Source organism: Physeter macrocephalus, chromosome 19, assembly GCF_002837175.3.
Source record: "Physeter macrocephalus isolate SW-GA chromosome 19, ASM283717v5, whole genome shotgun sequence".
Taxonomy (NCBI): domain Eukaryota; kingdom Metazoa; phylum Chordata; class Mammalia; order Artiodactyla; family Physeteridae; genus Physeter; species Physeter macrocephalus.
This window is the reverse complement of record NC_041232.1, coordinates 3868929-3890721: the sequence shown is the minus strand read 5'-3', so window position 1 is coordinate 3890721 and position 21793 is coordinate 3868929. Positions and strand designations below refer to the sequence as shown.

Here is a 21793-nt window from a genome sequence, read left to right as displayed (position 1 = left end):
ATGAGGGCTTCCCTGGTGGCACAGTGGTTGAGAGTCCGCCTGCTGATGCAGGGGACACGGGTTCGTGCCCAGGTCCGGGAAGATCCCACATGCCGCGGAGCAGCTGGGCCTGTCAGCCATGGCTGCTGAGCCTGCGCATCCGGAGCCTGTGCTCTGCAGCGGGAGAGGCCACAACAGTGAGAGGCCTGCGTACCACAAAAAAAAAAAAAAAAAAAGGAATGAAATTAATTTGGCTCTGCTTTCACCCATGCATCTGCATCACCACTTTAAGTCAGGGTTCAGCAACCTAAGGTATTTATGTGAAACCTAGTCCAAGGGCAAGTTTCATTTGCCTACTGATTGCAGTTCATCCTTCAAGGCAAAGCTCAAATGTCACCTCCACTAGGAAGTCTGCACTGCCTACCCATTTTTACCCTACCAAAAAATTAATCACCGCCTTCTCTATAATGTTTGTGTTATCTCTCAGAGTTACTTATCACACTATATTATAGGGAACAGTCTGGTGAGACTGAGCTTTCTGAGGCAGGAAAGCTGCTCTCATCAGCTTTGTCTTAATCTGCAGTGCCTGGTTCATTTAAAACTGAGTTATTATGTCTTGTTGTTAGGATGGGAAGGTAAGGTCTAAGAGAAGCTACCAAGTTTCCATTGAAGGAAGCTAACATCTTAGTTTTAGCCAGAAGATGGGCAAAACGCAAAATCCTTCAGATAAAAACAGACTTTTTTTCCTTTTAAAATAAGTGCACTGAGATACTGGAAAATCAACTTTTTAATTTGAAGAACAGAACTTCTAAAGCCCCTCCCTGCAAAAGCACCGATGTAAAAGCTGCCTATAGTTTCAAGATCACAGCAGACATGAAGTCCTCCTAGGAAAAAAAAAGTGCTAAAGCCTGGACACATCCCTTCTCAAAAGGCCCCAACAGGACTGCAGTCTCATTATTCATCCAGGATATTCTAGACCAAGAGAGGCTAAATGCTGTCATCTGCTTTCATTCCAATAACACTTCAAAAAGCTAGACAGCAAGGCAGGGGACGACAACCTAAAGGTTAAGTGGCTTGCTTACCCAAGGTCTCAATACTAGCAGGTGGCAGAAACTTCAACCCTAGGTGGGCCAGCAGTGCTCTTCCATGCTGTGCTGTGTGTGTAAGGCAGCACTGCCCCTCCACAGAGGTGCCTGCCGCCTCAGAACCCTGGGCCTTCTGAGGGCCTAAGGCAACTGGCGAGACGGACGTTTGTGAGCCATGGACAAGGCAACGGGCAGCCTCTCCAGTGGGTCAGCACACACTTAATGCCAACCAGCAGAGGTAAATCATGTTCCTTAAAGACCGACATTTAGCTAAAACGACTACTTTGGTGGAGGTATTTTCCTCATTTTACAAAGAAACCGAGCCCTAGAAAAGGTAAACAACTTAATAGCCTAATCAATGCCAAGTTTGTGTCCTTTTCCATTAGAGCAGTGCTTCTCTCTAACTCATTTAACCCACCAGAACCTGTCTACCTACTTTAGGATGAGAGCCAGAAGACAGAGTCTGTACTTAGTTCATACTCTTACAAAAAAAACTTTAGTATTTCTCCTATTCTCTTTTATTTTGTGTTGAGATGAGAACATCTCTTAACAGAGATGCAAGCAGCAGAAGTGCCCCATGTGTAATTTTATGCCAGCTTGAGAGCAAACTGGGCCTGACAATTGAGAGTGGGTAGGAACATGCATTAGCAGACAAACACAACTGGCCATTTATTATGATAGTCTCAAAAGCCAGGGACCCAGGAAAGATAACTAAGGGCAAGTGTTATCACATTTCGGAATGAACATACACTTTTCTTTTCTTTCTTTTTTTTTTTTTTGGCTGCACTGCACAGCATGCAGGATCTTAGTTCCCCGACTAGTGATTGAACCCATGCCCCGTGGAGTCTTAACCACTGGACTGCCAGGGAAGTCCAGAATGAACATATACTTTTCATTAGAGAGAATACAAATTAAAATTTTCTATCAGTGGAGGGTTTTAACCATTTCCTCCTTCTACATAATTGTTTTTTCGGTTTATAAGTGAAATACATATTCAAATTGTTTCATTCATCACCATATGTACAATACCTAGCACTGGGCCCTGTAGAGTAGGTGCTCAACACACACTTGTATTAAAATCATGCAGGCAAGGAACACATTTGTCTTGTCCATGGCTATACTCCCAGCACATTACATGCCTGCAGAGAACTCTACATACCAAGTTCATTGGAAAGCTGGAACACAGACATAAATGGACTCAAAGGCACTCATCATCCCTCCCTGTCCTATCGTTCTTGCAGCCAAGATGCAACTAGAGTACCTGTTTATCTTAAACACAGTAGCTAGGACAATTAACCAATGGGGTGAGAGAGCCCGGACCCCTGGATTCTATTGATACTTGAGGCGCTGCCATTAAACCCACGGGACAGGGTCTCGGTTGTCACCTCTTTCCAGTCCTGTCTCTTTGCATCTGTAAAGTGAGGAGGTGACACTACTGATATATTTTGCTACTTTTGGCTCCTCCCGTGTTGATACAAGAATGGTTGAAATTCAGATTTCATCTCAGTTAAGAAAAAGATGGGCTTTTTCTCATCAGAAACCTGATCTTTACCATAAGGTGAAAAGACCACACTTGCTGGTGCTGCTTTAGTCTGAGCATGAGACAAAGGCATCTCTCAAAGGCAGTTTAACAGCAAAGTCTCCCAAGTTACCCACCTGCCTCTTCCCTGCTTCCTCCCAAGACCACCAGCCTGGTCACTGCTCTGAACATGACTACTGGGCCCCCACCCTTCACCAGGTACCCCTCGCACATTAGCTCTGGCTTCTTCAGTTTAGCAAGGAAGATACCTGAGAAACGTGAGTTTGGGAGAAGCCAAGTGACAACACTATGAAGGCCTAACACCATGGTGAAGGAGGTGGGCTCTGAAGCACAGCATCTTGTTCAACTCCCAACTTCCCTACTCACTTCTTCAGTGTCCACAGACAAGTCACATAAGCCGCCTGCATCTCCATTTGCTCATCTGTAAGATGGGCGCGATAATATCTGCTTCACAGGGTTGTTAGAAGTAGGATTATATCGAAAAAACGCTTACCACGTGTCCAGTACATACATGCTCAATAAATGAGACCCCTCATTATTTCTATCACATGCTCTTACCTCTGGGGAACCCTTTCATGTACACAGTGCTCTTACTGGGTAATGGGAGACTTTTCTGTTTAGCACTGCAGGCAGGACAAATTGAAGAGACAGTACAATCTACACACAGTGAACTCACACTTAGGAAGAAGTTTCAAAATCAGGCTTCAACATTAAAAACTTGCCACTTTTAACACTGGTGCCTATTCCTAAGTGTACAATTAAGCCAATTATAAGCACATCTCATTTCAGAACAGTGAGCCTTCCTCTGAAAGTTTCTGCTGACCTTCCTTCACAGAGGCTGTCCGTCGCCTTGTTCTTTTTCTCCCCTTATGGTCTTCTTCCAATATCTTATCATCAAAGCCAGTCAGTTCAATGGTTTCAGACTGACTTGTGGGTCCAGCTGAGAACCATTCTGGTTCTTCTTCTGTGTAGGAATCATTTCTTCTACGCTCAAAGACACGCTTACTATCCACAAACTCCCTCTGGAAAAGTACATAATGCAAAATAAAAAATAGGATTCTAGTTACAGCATTTCTACCTCAATCAAGGACTGATGAATTAAATAACGCTCAGTAGTACAATGAAGATGCTATGCTATAGACCTGAAGCCCCTCCCCACCTCCAGCTCTCTGTTCCTCCCTCTGGCTTAACAACGGGCTATGTTCACCCAGCATTTCAGGGTAACCCAGTATAAACGAAGTGAACACACGAGGTGCCAGAGGATCTAGAAGACAAACCCTGAAACGCTTGTCCTTGTAGTCCCTCTCTCGGTCTCTATCTCTCAAGTCTCGCAGGTCCTTATCGCTAAGACGGTGATCCTTCTCAAAGGTCCGAGCAGAGATTATCCTCCCACTGCCAATCCTTCGTCCACCAAGCAGGCGGAGCCCATCACTGTCTTTCTCCAATGGGCTTCCTGAGCGCCGGGAGCTAACAGCAGCTGTCACGTGGCAGCCCCCTCCAAAGCTTCGTCTCTGTGGGCTGAGAACAACATCTAAGTCATCTTCTTTCACACGCTCTCGAGGATCTGGAAAGATGCCGGAAAGAGAAAGTTAAGCAAACCAGCAAGGGCATTCTTCCTCTCTAGGTGGTCTGTCCATGACTGGTGGCCATGGGGGTACTGGAAAAGAGTCACCACTAAAACAGCTAGAGAGTTCACATATTTAATGAAGATGAGCAAACCTTCATCTCTTCGGAGGAATAAATGTACTTTATAATCAATAATTTTCCATGATTAATCTCCATAATCCCTTTGTTTTGACTAAATTCCCTCCCCTTTTTTAAAAATTTGCTGCACAGTGCAGCACACAAGATCTTAGTTCCCCGACCAGGGATCGAACCCACGCCCCCTGCAGTGGAAATACGGAGTGTTAACCACTGGACCACCAGGGAAGTCCCTTGACTAAATTCTTATCTATGTAATTATTAGCAAATGCTTTGTCAATTAATAAAACTACAGTAGGTGTCAGTATTTGAAACAGTAACCACCTAAAAAGTTAAAAGTACTGAACAGCTGAATATCCACATGCAAAAAAGACTTAAATTCATACCTTTCACCATATACAAAAATTAAAATGGATCATAGATCTAAATGTAACCCCTAAAGCTATAAAACTTCTAGAAGAAAATATGGAGGAAATCTATGACACTGGGTTAGCACCGTTTTCTTAGGCATGACACCAAGAGCACAATCTATCTTAAAAAATGATAAACTGGATTTGATCAAAATCTAAAACTTTTGCATTTTGAAAGTTACTGTTCAGAGAATACAAAAACAAGCCACAGACCGGGAGAACATATTTCAAAGAATATATCTGAGGGAATTCCCGTGGTTAGGGCTCTGAGCTCTCACTGCCGAAGGTGCCGGTTTGAACCCTGGTTGGGGAACTAAGATCCTGCAAGCCACAAGGCGTGGCCAAAAAAAGAAAAGAATATATCTCATAAAGGACCTGTATCCGATACATATAACAACTCTTAAAAACTTAAAAAAAAAAAAAAAAAAGGACAACTGGTTTGAAGAGCCACTTCACCAAAGATGATATATGGATGGCAAATAAGTATATGAAAAGATACTCAACATTAATCATTAGGGAACTGTAAATCAAACAGTAATGTGATACATGCCTATTAGACTGGCTAAAATAAAAAAGACTGACCGTTCCAAGTGCTGATGAGGATGTGAAGCAAGTAGAACTTTCACACACTGCTGGTGGAAATGTAAAATAGTATAACCACTTTGCAAAACAGCTTGGCAGTTTCTTAAAACATTAAAGATACATCTACTATAGAACCTAGCCATCCGACTCTAGATATTCAGCCGAGAAAAGAAAGCATGTCTATAGAGGGACTTGTACATGAATGTTCAGAGTAGTTTTGGTTTATAGTCAGAAACTTGAAACAACCCAAATGTCTATCAACAGATAAATCGATAAACTATGGCAAATTCACACAATGGAATACTACTAGGCAATAAAAAGGAACGAACCTTTATATACCCCAAAACATGAATGAATCTTAAAACAACTATTTTGAGTGGAAGAAGTTACCCAAAGAATACGTACTGTATAATTCCATTTATATTAAATTCTAGGAAATGTAAACTAATCTATAGTGACAGCCGACCAGTGCTTGCCTGCGGGGCAGGGGTGGAGTGTAAGAAGGGACACATGGGGTGCTGGGGAACTTTTAGCTGTGATGGAAATGCTTATTACTTTGATTGTGGTAATGGTTTCACATTGTATCCACATGTCAAAACATCAAATGGTACACTTTATGTGCCATTTATATGCCAGTCTATTGAATGCCAATTTTACCTCAATAAAGATGTAAGAAAAACATGTCACCACACACAAAAATTCTTCCTAGGAAAATCAGAAAACTAAAGATAAGTCCAAGTGAGGAAAACCTCCTTTAATCCTCTCACAAGAAACATTTCCTAAAATGTTTTGGTATGCACTTTTCCAGAATTTCCATGCAGTGTCTGTTTTCTTCCAAAAATAAGACACAAAATAGACAGTTTTGTATAACTTGGTGAACATGTCTCCAACATGTTTTTACAGCTGAACACTCCTATATATGGATATACCAAAGTTTACTCAACTTCATTTCTACTGCTGGACATTTAGGTTGCTTCTAAGTTTTCATCTGTGTAGAACGGTCTTACAGCTCAAGCTACAGTCATCACCCCATCTTCTTTGCTCAGTTCCAAGTTGGTTTTATGATGCGTGTTCCTCTCATCTCAAAAGGAGTTCCCTCTTGCAACAAGTTCCTTGACTAGCTTTTATATTGCCAGCTATCCATTTCACTTTTCTAGTTTAAAGGGGGAAAGGTATGGACGATCAAACTTTACTTCAGTCGCAAACCACATCGAAACCCGGTATTCAGATCATACTCTACTGTGAATTAAGAATTGCCAGAACTAACTTATACCTGAGGAAAAGTCTCACCTGAGGCTGGGCATAACCAGCTCTCCAGCACAGCTTTAGGGTCCCCACATCTAACTCAGTTATCCAATTCAATGAAAGATCTGGTACTTTTAATTCAAAAGCACATAGCCTAATACAGTCTACTCACCACTGCTACATAGGAAGGCTATGGTTTTACTCTGCTAGCTAATCAGAAATGAACTGTTTAAAAAAATAAAATAAAATTCAAAAAAAAAAAAAGAAATGAACTGTTAAGTCAGTTTCCTGATAATGATACTTTCTTCCAATGCATAAAACTCTCACAGCTAAGAATGAAGCCAGCAGCAAAGAGCACTGTCTCCAAAATTGCTGCCCCCACTTCTCAGAGACTATGCTCACCTACTATCCTGCGCACCAGGGAAGGCCGATCTGTATCTAACTCTTTCTTCAGACTTTCCATTGGTGAACTCCGTCCTGAAGCTGGGTAGAGGGAGGCATGCCACTTCTCAGGGTCCCAGACACCATCACTGCAAGTCAAAGGGCACCAACAGTTAGCACTTGCACCATGAATACACATGTAGTCTAATTTCTACTACTTCAGGTGACGACAGGTTATGGAAACCCCTTTTCAATATAAAACTTCATGGTTGCCATCAGAATGATTCTCTCTTTTAAGATGAAAACAAAAACAACTAATAAATTCAGCAATACATTGTTGTTGTTCACATAATAGCAATAGTCACTTGAAAAGCAGTGGTTTGTGCATAAATGAAACATCCAGACCACAAACCTTGGGGTGCATATGGATTATAGTATCTATGCCTGTCCTATACAAAGAAATGCTCCATAAATATTACTCAGTTTACTGAAGATTAGTACAGGGAGGAAAAAGCCCCTTAATCCTCTTATTGGAAGCAGCTCCTGGAATGCTTAGTGTATATTTTCCAGAATTTCTATGAACAGTCTCAGTTTTTCCCACAAGTAGGACAGAAAGCTCTTTAAGAGCCTAAAATGTGTAGTCTGGGTTTGACTTTGTTACTCCCACGCTAATGATGGGGTGGCAGGTGTTGCAGTGTGCAGAGGAGAAGCTTTGGAGCCCAACGATCTGGTACCTAACTCTAGCTCTGCAAGGATGAGAAACTCTTTCCTCCATCTCTCTTATTTTCATTATTATTATTAGGCACAATGTCTCCACTTCAGAATCAATGGGAATATGTGCCCATGATAACTATTTTATGCCAAGAAGAAACAGGTGTAACAAGAAAATTCAATTTGAGGCATAAAAAACCTTTACAGCTTTAATGAAGAAAAAAATGAAACAAAAACAAAGAAAACCCCCAGCTAATCTGAGACTTAGCAAAAACTCCTAACCAATTAGAATCTCCATTATTCAAGTATCACCCTCACCAGGGGAAAGTGGTGAGGAGTCCAGATTTAGCAACCTTCTGAACCGTCCATGTACAAAATTTTAAAAAGCGTGTGCAATAAAAAAAAAAAAGCGTGTGCTATTCTACCAAAAAATTAAACACTATATATATTAAAAAAATGTGGGCCAATATGAACCATCTACCTTGATATTTAAGAAGTGACCTTAAAGTCTTAAGAAAACCATAAGAAGTGCAATGTAGGGTTATTCTAAGAGACTTTCAGACCATTTTTAGCTATAGCCTTCTCAAACCAAAGCTTTCTACCTTATGAAGGAGCCCAAGATGCAAAATGGCTAATGTGGGGACTTCCCTGGCAGTCCAGTGGTTAAGACTCTGTACTTCCACTGCAGGGGGCTCGGGTTCCATCCATGGTCAGGGAACTAAGATGCCGCATGCTGTACAGTGCGGCGAAAACAAAACAGAACAAACCACCCGCCAAATCTGAATGGTTGAATGGTTCTCTTGTTTGGGGGTGAGGGGTGGGGGACTGATAGAAAGCCCAGAGTCCTCCTGATCGTCCTGCCCCAGGCAGGCCCCTGAAGGACCCTCAAAGCACAGTGCAAAAAACCACTGGTAGAGAGAAAAGACTCTGGTCAGGACTCCTGTGTTCAAGTCTTAATTCTGCTTTCTGACAATGTGGCTTTGACCAATGTGTCATTTTCTAGTTTTAGTTTCATCACCAATTAGTTGAAAGAGAATTGGTTTAGTTGTCCTTAGAGTTCCTTGCAGCTTAAATCTCTGAATTTCAGCTAATTAATAACAAAGCTGATGAAGACAGTGCAGTGAGATGCTATTTAGTCATGTTCATACCTTACGTGCATTTATTTGTGTGGAAACCCAATGTCATTACCCCTGAAATCTCCCCACTCGTAATTCCAGCAAAACAATACAACTCCATTTATTAAGTTTGGTGTAACAAGAAGTTGACCCCCCCAGATACCTGTCATATTTCTCAGAGAGGCACGAAGGCCTTTGTTTGGAATGAGGGCGTTCTTTAATATCCAAGAGCTCCTCCTAGAAAGAGAAATCATATGGTGATTTTGAACAATATTTCTTGGGCCACATATTTTCAACTTATTTTTGTTATCAGTAACTGACTGTCTACCTTAAGCAGTTCATAGTTATTTATTTACACCCTGACTTATTCCAGAAAGGACCAGAGTCAGCTCAAGGTTCTCACCAGAAGCTCAAGCAGAATTGGCAAATAACGTAAGTGATCAGTTTATTCCTAAAACACACTCTCTCATAAACTTCTGTCCAATAATATACCCCACAACACTGAACGCTGATCAAGGCATGGTAGCTTCAGGCTTACATAAAACCTTCAGCTATTCTGACTGGTCTTAAATGCATTAGATGCCAACTTACAAGGGGATAGATTTTTTTTTTTTTTTTTTAATGTACATGGTCCTTTACCCCTAAATACTTCAGTGCCTGTTTCCTAAAAATGAGCATATTCTTTCACAGCCTTTTTTTGTGGCTCATGAGAGAATTAAGCCCTACAGAAAATAATGAGTGACTATTTTTCCATTCTCCCAAGGATTATACTTGGCCAGTATCATTTTAGATGCACAGGACAGAAGAGAATCTATTACATACAATGGATGCCTTAGGGTATAAGGGCTCACTTCTGCAGAACCTGGTTGAGAAGTGCTGTCAGTTTTATACAACCAGTTATCAATAACACTTTATCCCTCTGGATTCCAATTTTGTCAAATGACCCAATAATGTCCTTTATATTACCTTTTATTAGACTCTAACACAGGATCCAGTCTAGAACCAGATATTGGTTGTCATGTCTCTTTGGTCTCTAATCTGGAACATTTCTACAACTTCTTTTGTCTTTTATGACATTAGCATTTCTAAACAATAAAGCCTACTTTTTTTTTTTTAAAGAGAACATTATTCATTTTAGGTTTGTCTAATGTTTCTTCATGATTAGATTAAGGCTAAGCATCTCTGCTAACCTAAGAGACGTCCACCTCAGAGCATCACCTCTGGATGCCTATGTCACCCATCTGCCCCTCATCAGTGATGTTAACTTGATGTTAACCACCTGGTCAAGGTATTCTCCAGTTTTACTCTTTAGTTACTACATTCCCACTTGCAATCAGTATGCAATCTGTGGGGGAGACACTTTAAAATCATCCAAATATTCTGGCCTTCATCAAAATTTCCCCATAAATTTAGCATCTACTGGTGATTCTGAGCCAAACCAATCTTGATTTTTCAGCTGTAGGCCTCCCTCCATAATTACCAGTCAGGCACTTGGCATTCCACTGTAAATACAAACCCTCCCTTCTCCCCCTTTTATTTACTTATTTATTATTGACATGGGCTCACAAATTCCCAGCTTTTCCAATGCTCTATAATTCATTAATATCCTTAATTATTTTGGTGCTCAAATTGAGTCTCTTCAAAGCTGGCTCCCGCATCCTTTTGACATGCCCCATCATTTTTAAAAAGCATTCTCTTACTTTCTATCTTATGTTGTACCCATCCTGTCCTAACCCCAGAGTCAGCCATTTCTTGAGAAATCCAAGTTCCTTTAAGTGGGGAATAGTATAATAAATCAAGATTTGGGAATTGGGTATCCTCATTTGCTTCTAGGCCCTCTCAGCAGAACTAGGAAATATGTGTGGTTATATATGCACACGTGTGCACACACACACACCTGCTCATACACATGCATATACACAAAACCACTGCCTCCTTTTTATATAAACATTTTCATAGTAAAGTTAAAAACAGCAATCCCCAAACTCTCAGTACCAGTAAAATGCTACAACTGCCTTGCAAAAAAGCATATACCACTGTGCTGCGGCCTCTCCAACACCCCCGTCACAGGCCTCACAACAGAATGCTTGCTGCTTCTCTGATCACTGCTTCCCATATCTTGGGGTAAATACTTGGAGGGACAGAGTTACTCTCTCAGCCTACAGGAATCACAGCATATAAGCATGCCATGAAATTACTCAGTATCTTCAGACACCTGAGGCACCTAAATGTTTTCTCCATTAGGTGAGAAAGAGCAAAATGCCCTAGAACAAGATGACATTTTAGTTTTAACACCAGAATATCAATTATTTACATTTATTTAGGATTCATTTATGAATTATCTTATTAATTGGGTAGAAATACCTAGAAAAATTTGGAAGTCTGAGATAAACAGAATTCCAAATATAAGGAAATGTCTGAAGGCTACTCAAAATTCTGAAAAAACTGTCAAAGTACAGACATACCACCTGCAAATTGCCAGTAGAAGCTGGAGTCCAGTGAAATCTGCATGGTGAACACAGTGTCAGAAGGGCAGGGGTGACACAAATTTGGTGGTGAGGGGTGGGGAAGATGGACCAATAGTAGTTATGATGATTGCAGATGCAACAATACAGAAATCCTAAGAACAGTAGGGCTTAAAACATTTTCCAGTAAAAACAGGAAGGACCTTGCAATATAGGAAATACACACTACAGGAAAAAACACTGCAAAGCAATCTTCTGCTATTAGAAGAACCCAAAGATTATTACATATCCCCTCACTCCACCACCCTCAAATCCGAATATTAAACTAAGAACCCTAGTATACTATTAAACCAAGGGCAATATATTTCATACTTAAATATGTATATTCTCAATATACAAAAAGTTTCTAAACAATGAGCCTCTGTTTGAAACTTTAACTCCAAATAATAGGGAGCCCACGTGATAGGTGTTCTCTACTATTACTACAGCTGTTTGCTGAAACGCTAATGATTTTGCCTATTTATTTAGGAGTCAACTTGCAAAGATTAAAATTTTAACACAGCCGCAAAACATGTCGATGGACCAAAATGTTCTATTTGCGGGGATCAAAAAATATTTGAACAAAGGTTAAAAAAAGCCTTACAAAAAAGGGAAATGAGGAGGCTAAGGAGAGATGACAACTAAATGTAATATGGTCTCCTGGATGGAATCCTGGAACAGAAAAAGGACAATGGTTTAAAACTAAGGAAATGTGTATAAAGTATGGACTTTAGTTAATCAAAATGTAACAACATTGTTAACTGTAATAACTGTACCATACCAATATAAGATATGTTCCCAGTTTTTCTGTAAATCTAAAACTGTTCAAAAAAATAAAGTTTACCCCTGTCTCATACCATATACAGAAAGAAACTCAAAATGTATCAAAGACTTAAACATATGAGCTATGACTATAAAACTCTTAGAAGAAGACACAGGTATAAATCTTCATGACCTTGGGTTAAGCAATGTTTTTAGCTATGACATCAAAAGCCTAAGCAACCAAAGAAAAAAGATAAATTTGACTTCAAATTTAGAAATTTTTTTGCTTCATATGACACTATCAAGAAAGTGAAATGACAAGCCACAGGACAGAAAAAAATATTTACAAATCACGCATCTGATAAGAGTCTAGAATATAGAGAGAACACATACAACTCAACAACAAAAAGACAATAACCCAATTTAAAAAACAGATAAAAGATCAATAGATTTTTCTCCAAAGATACACAAATGGCCAACAAACACATGAAAGATGTTCAACATCATTAGTCATCAGGCAAATGCAATTCAAAACCACAGCGAGATACCATGTAATGTCTACTAGGATGGCTATTTTTAAAAAAAGGGAAAATAAGTATTGACAAGGATGTAGAGAAACTGGAACCCTCTAACATGCTGATGGGAATGGAAAATGGTGCGGCTGCTGTGGAAAATGGTGGCAGTTCCTCAAAAACTTAAATACAGTTACCACATGATCCAGCAATCCCACTCCTAGTTATAAGCCAAAGAAAAATGAAAAATTAAGTTCACACAAAAACCTTGTACACAAATGCTCACAGCATTATTCACAAAAGCCAAAAAGTTTAAACAACCCATATGTCCATCAAATGATAAATGGTTAAACAAAATGTGGTAAACCTATACAATGGAATCTTTAGCAACAAAACAGAATAAAGTACTCATACATGGTACAACATGAACCTTGAAAACACTACGTTAAGTGAAAGAAGTCAGACACAAGAGGCCACATACTGTATGATTCTCTTTATATGCAACGTTCAAAATGGGTAAATCCATTGAGTCAGAAAGTAGGTTAATGGTTGCCAGGGCCTGGGGGAAGGGGATAAGGGGTGGGGGTGATTGTTAATGGGTAGAGTTTGTTTGCCAAGATGAAAATATTCTGGATTAGATAGTAGTGATGGTTGTACAACGTTGTGAATTTACTAAAAACCACTAAATGGTACACTTTAAAAGGGGTGAATTTTATGTATGTGAATTCTATCTCAACAACAAAAAAATTTTAAGTAAATTAAACTAAGAGGTTTAGTTACCAGAGGTTAATGTTTTGTTTAATTTCTCTTGTTACAGACTTACTGCTCTAATCACAGATTTATAAATGCCAACTACTCTTGGGTACAAAAGAGTGGCTCAGGTTGGTAAAAATGTTTTAATTTTCCCTCCCATATTATTCCAGTTTTCTTTGTTGACTTTATACGCTTGGCATATTCTAAGTGTGAATGCTCAATGTACAAACTTGACAGGCCTGTAAGAGCACAAAGTGGAGCAGTGGGCGAGTTGCACACAGGCATCAACCATGCCAGCAGCACCAACTGTGCCACAGTATGCCTCTGACCAAATGCAATGTCCAAAACACAGCCCACTTGTCTACAGAGGATGAAGAGCAATTTTCTTTATTAATAGGCTGAGAACTGGGGAAACAAAACAATTCTTGGATTGAATAGCTCCTAGGAATAACTTTAAACATCTAGGTCAAACTACAGGTACTGTTCTTGAGAGCAGGGCTTCTTAAACCAGTTTCACGGCATCAAGGAAACCATACACAAAACGCATTTGTCCAAGTTCTGCAATGAGTGTTCATCTCCAGTGGTTACCCAAAGACCTCCAATGGACCCCACAGAGGTTAAAAAGTAGTGCTTTAAACCAATCACGTTTCTCAAAATGTGGCCCAAGGTCCACCCCAACATTTAGGGAAAAATGAGATCCTCCTCATTGGGTTTAGAGAACTAAACCTGTTACCTTCAGCAATGTCTTAAGTTGCTTAAGATGGTATCCCAGCCTGAGAGGATCCCCCAGGTAAGTGGGGAGGAGAGAAACCATAAGCTAAGTCAACACAAAGTTTGCTCTTTCATAAGTGTCCACAGAACACTTCCTGTGTGCCATGCTTAGTGGCTAGCACAGACAGATGACTGTGGTCCCTGGCCCCACTGCTCTCCAATCTCTCAAAAGTCTTCTTGGGCTTCCCTGGAAAAAAAAAAAAAAAAAAAGTCTTCTTGAACTTGCCATCTCAAGAGTCCTTAACAGCAACTATTCCTGGAAAGGAATCCCTTTGGGATATTTTCAAAGAAAACCTTCAAGTTTGGCTAAAGGCAAAATACTTCAAAGTGCCCATTTTGAACTGGGAGTGCTTCTTCCCTATGAGTATTTCAGGAGGGAATGTGAGATTACCCTTTTGTAGAGTCCTGACAATCCAAAGAAACTTACATCATGAACAAGTTCACTAAAATTATCATCTGGACAAGAGAAGAGTTATCAACAGAGACCTTAATTTTTGCATAGGTTACTAAAACCTGACCAGGCAAGAACAAGCTGCTAATTGGCTAAGAGTCCCACACCCAAGGAAATATAAACACATTTTCTTAGTTTTAGCAGCCTTCCTTAAAGAAAATGTGTCAAGCCTTCCCAAACAGTCTATTTGGGAATTACTAATATGGACACCTACTTTCAGTGATCAGAATTAAAGTAGAAAGCAAATGATGTGAGTATAAGCCCAAAGCAACAGTGGTTAAATCCTTATACAGTTTCTTTCTGCAGAAATCCCCTGCAGAAGCAGCTATGCATTCTGATGACAATCTGACGTTATAGAATTTCACACAAGTCACTTATAGAAGGAGATGAAAGGGGAAATGTTCTTTACCTCCGTGAGCTGAATTCAATTCACAAGAGTAAAAAGCCCAATTTTTTATGATTACTGTGGATATTTTTATTTTACTGTTAGTGGTCTGAGCACCCTAGAAGTGCCCCAGTATCTCACTTATGTGTGCCTGGCTCTTCCTAAAGAAGGCAGATGTCCCTGGAGCAGCGCTTGGGTTGGGTTCCCCTTTGACCTCCTCTTCTAGTCCCCACCCTCCACACACCCACTAACATTGGGCTTGGCCCATCAGGCTCTCAGATGGTTGCTGACTGACCTGATATTTCAATCTATGAGTCACATGACTTTTCTGAAAGGCTTAGAAAGCTTTTAAAAATAGATCACAATGAGGTAATGGCATTCATAGATGACAGCCAGGGCAATGGTGAACGAATGACACAGGGGGTGCGTGAGATACCTTCCACCATCCCCCATTCATGAGGTTTGTTGCTAAAGGGGCACCGTTTATAACAGTTCTTACAGGCAGGTCAGGATGCAAACTGGATCCTGCAGAGCTGATAAGCAGGACTCAGCACCTGGATTCACCCAAGCCTCTAATGGTGGCTGATTTGATGCAAAGACTTTCTTCTATTGAAAGGATTTATGTGAAGCTAAGAAAATGGGACTAGGAAAAAAAAAAAAAAAAGGAAACCCTGCTTTTTCTGTTAATCTGGCCAACACAATAAAAATAAACCCTGGCTTTTAAATGCGTTTATACAACCGATAAAAGCAATGTAAAACATGAAGTAAGCAGGTAAATAAGTACCAGAAGGAAACTTATGAAAATCATTTTTAGGGTGGTAGCATTACATCTTCATAGTGCTTTCTGGTTTCATATTAAAATGGAGATGGTTACTGTGACATTTAGAAAATAAGCACCTTGATCTAAAGGTGGTATCTAAAGAAGCTTTCAGTATCTCCCCCTACCTTTATTACATCATAAGCAGTTTTTAACACTTATTGTGTGCCAGCCACTTTTCTAAGCACTTGATATTCATTTTCTCATTTATTCCCCACAAAAATCCTATGGGTTAGATACTATTCTATCTGCATTTTACAGAGGAAAAAGATGAGAGTCAGAGAAGTTGAGAATATGACTGAAGGCAACACAGGTTAAGTAGGTGGAAGAGTGGGGGATCCCAAACCAGGCAGTGGGGCTCAGTGGCCCCTTATCCTCTCCTCTCCAGTGATTCTCTTGAGAGGACAGGGGAAGGTGCCCAACCCCTCCCAGCATCTTTGTCACTCAGTGTTGGGTTTGTCCCAGTCCAGTGGGACCACTGGGAACTCTGAACAAACTGCCACCTCCTCGGGCATGCTTCCCCTAGGCCAGCTCCTCTTACAGCACTCCTTCCTGAACCAAAGATTTAGGAAGGGGTGCTAGAACCACAGATTTCTATGTCAGACGTTCCAATTGTGAAATGACTGGCTCCTTATCTAGCTAGAAGTTCCCACCATGAGGAAGGAAGAGAGGATACCCAAGGGGGCTAGGGCCCTTAATCCCAACTTTTCAAGATGACTTAAAATCGGAACAGGTAGGAAAGAGCAGTCAGAAGACAGTATCTATGGTGTTGCCAGCCAGCCCCTCTAAGAACTTCCAGTTAGGTTTCTGGACAGCTGAAACATTAACATGGTATCATGAATTTTTGTACCACAATTCTGCCTTCCCCCATATAAACAGGCACCCCTATTTTTATACTAGCTTAGAAGTTTATAGCTAAGTGCCTCACTGAAATGTCACCTGTTAGAGCCTACTATTCAACTCAGTTTATGAGATACCCATGAAGTTATCAAACGAGATCTTTGTATAGCAAAAACTGACCATTGGACTACTGATTTCAACCTAGAATTTAAATCAAAAAGTATTCTCAAAGGCTTGACTTCAAGTCTTGCAACTGATTCTCTCCAAGAAGGCTAGAAGGATTACTCAAATCAGTCCACTTCAGTTGCTTGTCTGTTTTCTTAATGATTTTAAAGCAAAGACAGGGAATTCCCTGGTGGTCCAGTGGCTAGGACTTGGTGCTTTCACTGCTGGGGCCCGGGTTCAATCCCTGGCCGGGGAACTAAGATCCTGCAAGCTGTATGGCATGGCCAAAACAAACAAAACAAAATAAAGAAACAAAGCAAAGACACAAACATGGCTGTACCACTGTGACCAACTAACTGCCCATCAGCCACACATTAGGGTGGCCTCCTTTAAAGATCCCTACAATGACAAATAAAACGGTGCCAATTTATAACTAGTCAAGGCAACGAAGAGCACACAGGTAACTCAGATAATCCAACACCTATTTTTCAGCTGGTAGATTTAACATGCATGGTTAACATTGGTCAGTATCAAGCTGAATATCCTGAGTGTCCTCTGCTTTTATTCCGTGTCCGACTGGCAGGTGACAGCATTCAATAAGGAGTCAGTGGCAAGCTACAGGAGCAAAGGAGAAACAGAACAAAGTACGTAATACTTTGTGATCTAAGAAAATCAGTCTGTTGCTTGAAGAAAAAAACATGGATCTGAAGAGTGGGACAGGCCAAAGCATTTCTATTTTGTACTTCAAGCAGAAGATGGTATCACTAATAGAAGAGCAGGTACTACATCTCAAGAACTGGTAAACAAGGACCACTGATGAAGGTAAGAAAAAGCTGAATGAGTCCCAAACTTTTTCCACTAATAAGCCTCACTACCTCCTGTTTTCTAAACTAATGGTTCTCAAACTTGAATCTGAGTCAGAATTCTCTGAATTACTTGTTATTCAGCCGGTGATGGCTGGCCCTAACCCTAGAGTTTGATTCAATACCTCTGAGATCGGGCCCGAGATTTTGTATTTCTAACAATTTACCAGATGATACTAAATGGTAGTTTTGAGGACCACACTTTGAGAACCGCTGTCTAAACCATTTTTAATCCATGACTTTTGATGTGAGACCCCACTCTATAACCTTTCAAAGTCCTTCAACATAATGCAATCACTTTAGAAAAACGCACATTTAAATACTACCAAAACATAGCTTTTGATCTTAGGAATCTGGCCTGGCAAAATGGACCTGAGTGGGTTTATAAATTAAGGGCTCAAGACCCTCAGGATAGCAGGTGCATACAATAAAGCTACTCATAACCATCCAAATTAATAATCACTGAGGCTTAGGAGTAGGCCTGAAAATTCCCAATGTGACCCTAACTTGAGTTCCTGAGACAGTCATGGAAGCACAATGGACACCAACTGAACCCTGGGGAGTAACTATGCACCTGAGTTGCTTGACAACATCAACACCATATTTCAAGTTCTCCACGGAAGACTAAAGCCTTGCTACTCAAAGCATGGTCAGTGGACCAGCTGAATGGGCACCACCTGGGAGCTGGTTAAAAGGCCACATTTTCAAGTCCACCCCTGCCCTAACAATCAGAATTCACACTTTACCAAGGTTCATAGGTGATCCCCAGACACATTAAGGTTTGAGAAGCAAGCTGGACTAAAGGATGTCCTACCACACAGGAAATTCTGGTCTGTTACCTTGAAAAGCACTCGCCAAACATCTGAACTCCTCCACCTTCATGGGGAAAAAACCTCGAATTCTGAACAGACTATTCATGTTATCCCATAAAACAACTGAATACTACTAAATGGAGAAGGGTCAAAGCTTAAGAAACCCTCTCATCTGGCCAGTGTTTTTTTGACCCTGTAGTTAATTACAAAAGTTTTCAGAAAAGACATCACTTAACAAAAATCACTGAGGACAGTTTCCTTCTACTGCTTCTAAACTTTCCAGCTTGTGAACTTGAAGCGGCAGAAACATTACTAAATGCTTTATTTATTCCAATAGTTTGATCTCAATATGTAAATAAGGAGTACGATGGCTCAAATATTATTCCAGTTGTGGAACCAAAAGACATTTATTATAGTGCTCAGAACACAGGACTGTTTCAAACTTCCTTCAAAAGGAAAAAGGCTTAGTTTGCCTCAAATCCCACATAAAATTACCAGAGTGTTGAGAAACATATATATGAAAGCACTACCCTGATACCCCAACACTGCCTAAACATGACCCTAAAATTGCCATTAACTAAGTACTCCTGAATGAAGTGGAAAGTAAAACTATTTCTAACTAAATTGGGGAGAGAAGACCATTGAATGTAAACTTAACTGTCGACCTAAAAATTTCTTTAAGGCACATTTATCTAAGCATGGCAGAATTCTGAGGTTGGATTGTCAAAAATGGGCAATACTGAGCTTCTCAGTCTTTTACTGTAGACATATATAAGTTCTACACTAAGAAAGACTAATAATATCTTCCTAAAAATGACTTATGCGTAAAGATGGATATACATTAAAGATGAAATATACATGCTACCCTCTGATGAGTGTGTGACAGTGATTCAAAAGCCTCTATGCCTGGACTCTACATGTAAAGTACCAGTCAGAACTTTTATTCAAAAACTGCTGGGAGACCTGAATTCACATGAGCTTGTATCAGTAAGAACAGTTCAAATCACTTTCCCTTCATTTAATAAGCTTTTCTCCATTCAGATTTCACCTGTCAACATTTTAGGTAATGAATTTAAGTTGTGAAATACTATACAAGCACTCTCAGGTTTGAGAGAAACTATAATATATTGGGAAGACCAAATCTGAATGAAGAAGTAAAGTGCTTTCTATCAACTCACATTCTGTCATGCCAAAACAGATTGTATTAACACAGCAATTAACCAACTCTTTTACACCTGAAAACACTCTTTTCCTCAAGGTTTTTTTTTTTATGCTAAAAATGAATATTACTCCAATAGCATCGGATAGTTTATCAGGTAGTTAAGAGTAGTTGCATCAGTACACAAACAAGGCCAGAGTTTAAAATACTAACCAATCAGTATCGTGGAAAGCCAGGGACAATAACCACGTTAGAATCCTTGATGGGGTTCACACCAGGGAAGTAATAGATATGGGCCCAACTAGGACACAACCCTTCCCGTCAACAGTCCCATGCACATTTTATGTACTCCAGCTCAACACAGTTCAGTGGACTAGTAAAGAATTCATGCTCCGGTCAACCTCTTCAGAAATGTTCAGTAGCCCACAGGACAGTGAAACAATAGCTTCAATAAATATACAACCTTGAGGTGATTCCTCCTCCCCACCCCCCTGAAAGAGCAGATACCTGGAGGAGTTTTAAATCACCACAAGTTTTTAGCTTGAAGTCTTAACTTTTGTTGAGTCCATATGCATTTTACAGCAGGAAGTAAAAAAAAAAAAAAAAAAAAAAGAATTAAAAAATCTGGTTACCCTAGGCAAGCACACCGAAGAGTATTCCTGTGGGAAGTTCACCTCTCAAGGAAACATCAATACAGAGGACACTGATTTCTGTGAGGCATCCCAGAGCTGAAATCCTTACTCTATGGAATGTAAGTCAATAACACACCAATTACACAGCTGTTACAGAATTTGTCTGCCAACATATACTGATCCACAAATTCACACAAGGAATATCGAGCCAATATTCCCTTCACCTGAAGGCTACTTAGAGGCAAATTCTAGTTTAAACTCTGGGTATTCACACTGCAGAAAAAAGTGCAAAGCAATGCTCTACTAAATCTAGTTAATATTTAGTTCATAGTGAGTCAGAATGAGACTACCACTTTAAATGATACTAATGAAATTCCTACACAATGTTACTAACCTCACCTATAAAGAAACATTATTTCATTAATAACAAAGCCTACTTTTGTATAGCGATGCGGGGATTTGGAGGCCGGTTGCTTCTTCAGGTCAAGGAAGGCATCTCCATTTTCTGTTTCACCCACACTTCTATCCATGGCTCCTTGGTCTACAGTTCTTTGCACCTGGAAGAAATCAGCACAAAACTGTCACCGAGAACAATAAATTTTCAGAAGTCCTGACTGTTTAAGAAACGGAAATTTATATCTCTTAGACTGCCTACCTTTAAAAAACCCTCACCCAACAATTACGCTATAAACCAGAACCCACTTGGAAACAGAAACACTGGTACTTAGATACCTCTTCTAGCAAAGAGCTCTAAGTAAGCATCAACAGGATAAGAAGTGCAACATGCCCAAATCAGGGTCCAGCCTTTAAGCAGTTTTAATACAAAAAGAAACCAACACTAGTCGCTGCCACCCGGAGGGCCATTCAGGCAGTAATGGGGAAGTTTCTCGGAGTGGGGGCAGGTAGGAGACTGGCTGGAGCTGGGGATCCGGAAAGTCGGGCAGTGGTAAAGTGCCTGTCACTTGCCAATGGACGGCGCCAGCTGCCCCTTGTTACCGGAGGCCAGGGACTGGGGACGGGGCCCGAGCGCCCCTCACTAGGCCAGCCGCACCTGTGGACATGTCAAGGGAGCCCCTGGCAAGGAAGAGGCGAGCGCCGGCTTCAGCTCCAAAACTCAGCTTCCCCTGGCCGAGACCCCAACCCCCGGCCTCTCGCGCAGGCCCCGGCCCAGCGGCCTCCTTCGGAGGAAGGGCGGGGACAGTACTCACGGAGGGGAGGCGGGCCGGAGGAAGCGGGGAGGCCGAATCCCCCGACCCGGGCGCTCCAAGCTGGAGCCGGTACAGGCCCGCCGCCATCCGCCCCGGCCCGGCGGCTCGGGCCCCGCCAGCCCGCCCGCTGCCAGCCGGCCGCCCCGCTGGCCTCGCGCCCCTGCCCGGCCCCCGCGCGCGCCCCGGCGCTCGCGCTCACGCCCGCAAACCCGGGCGCAGCGCACTCGCTCCGCTTCTCTTCCCGCGGGCACAGGCGCGCAGCGCCCCGAATCCCGGCGCGCCCGCCGCCACCCGGCCCTTACTCGGTGCCTCGGCCGCCGCTCCCCTGCCCGCCGCCCGCGCCGGTCCGAGGGCTGCTCCGCGCGGCCTTCGCTCTCGGCCCCCCCCACCCGCTCGGATTGTCTCCCTTC

General features: G+C 41.4%; 1 protein-coding gene and 1 long non-coding RNA gene across 3 annotated transcripts in view; one reads left to right on the top strand and one right to left on the bottom strand.

Moving 5' to 3' along the window:
• EIF4ENIF1 (eukaryotic translation initiation factor 4E nuclear import factor 1) overlaps positions 1–21480 on the bottom strand; it is a 41759-nt gene extending 20279 nt beyond the window's left edge. Inside the window, exons 1-6 of the mRNA XM_024120628.3 lie at positions 21384–21480; positions 20613–20732; positions 8913–8986; positions 6945–7072; positions 3882–4168; positions 3428–3626 (exon numbers count right to left, since the gene is read on the bottom strand). Of these exons, the coding sequence (XP_023976396.2) occupies positions 3428–3626; positions 3882–4168; positions 6945–7072; positions 8913–8986; positions 20613–20732; positions 21384–21470 (895 nt within the window). The 5' untranslated portion in view covers positions 21471–21480. The remainder of the gene's footprint in view (positions 1–3427; positions 3627–3881; positions 4169–6944; positions 7073–8912; positions 8987–20612; positions 20733–21383) is intronic.
• LOC114484440 (uncharacterized) lies at positions 8999–20695 on the top strand. 2 transcript variants are annotated; one of them, XR_003677307.2, is made up of 5 exons: positions 8999–9181; positions 13345–13408; positions 17293–17531; positions 20181–20294; positions 20623–20695. It is a non-coding gene; the product is annotated as an uncharacterized lncRNA (long non-coding RNA). The 2 variants fall into 2 exon arrangements; XR_008615990.1 differs by lacking the exon at positions 8999–9181 and adding an exon at positions 11716–11974.
• Positions 21481–21793: the final 313 nt, after the last annotated feature.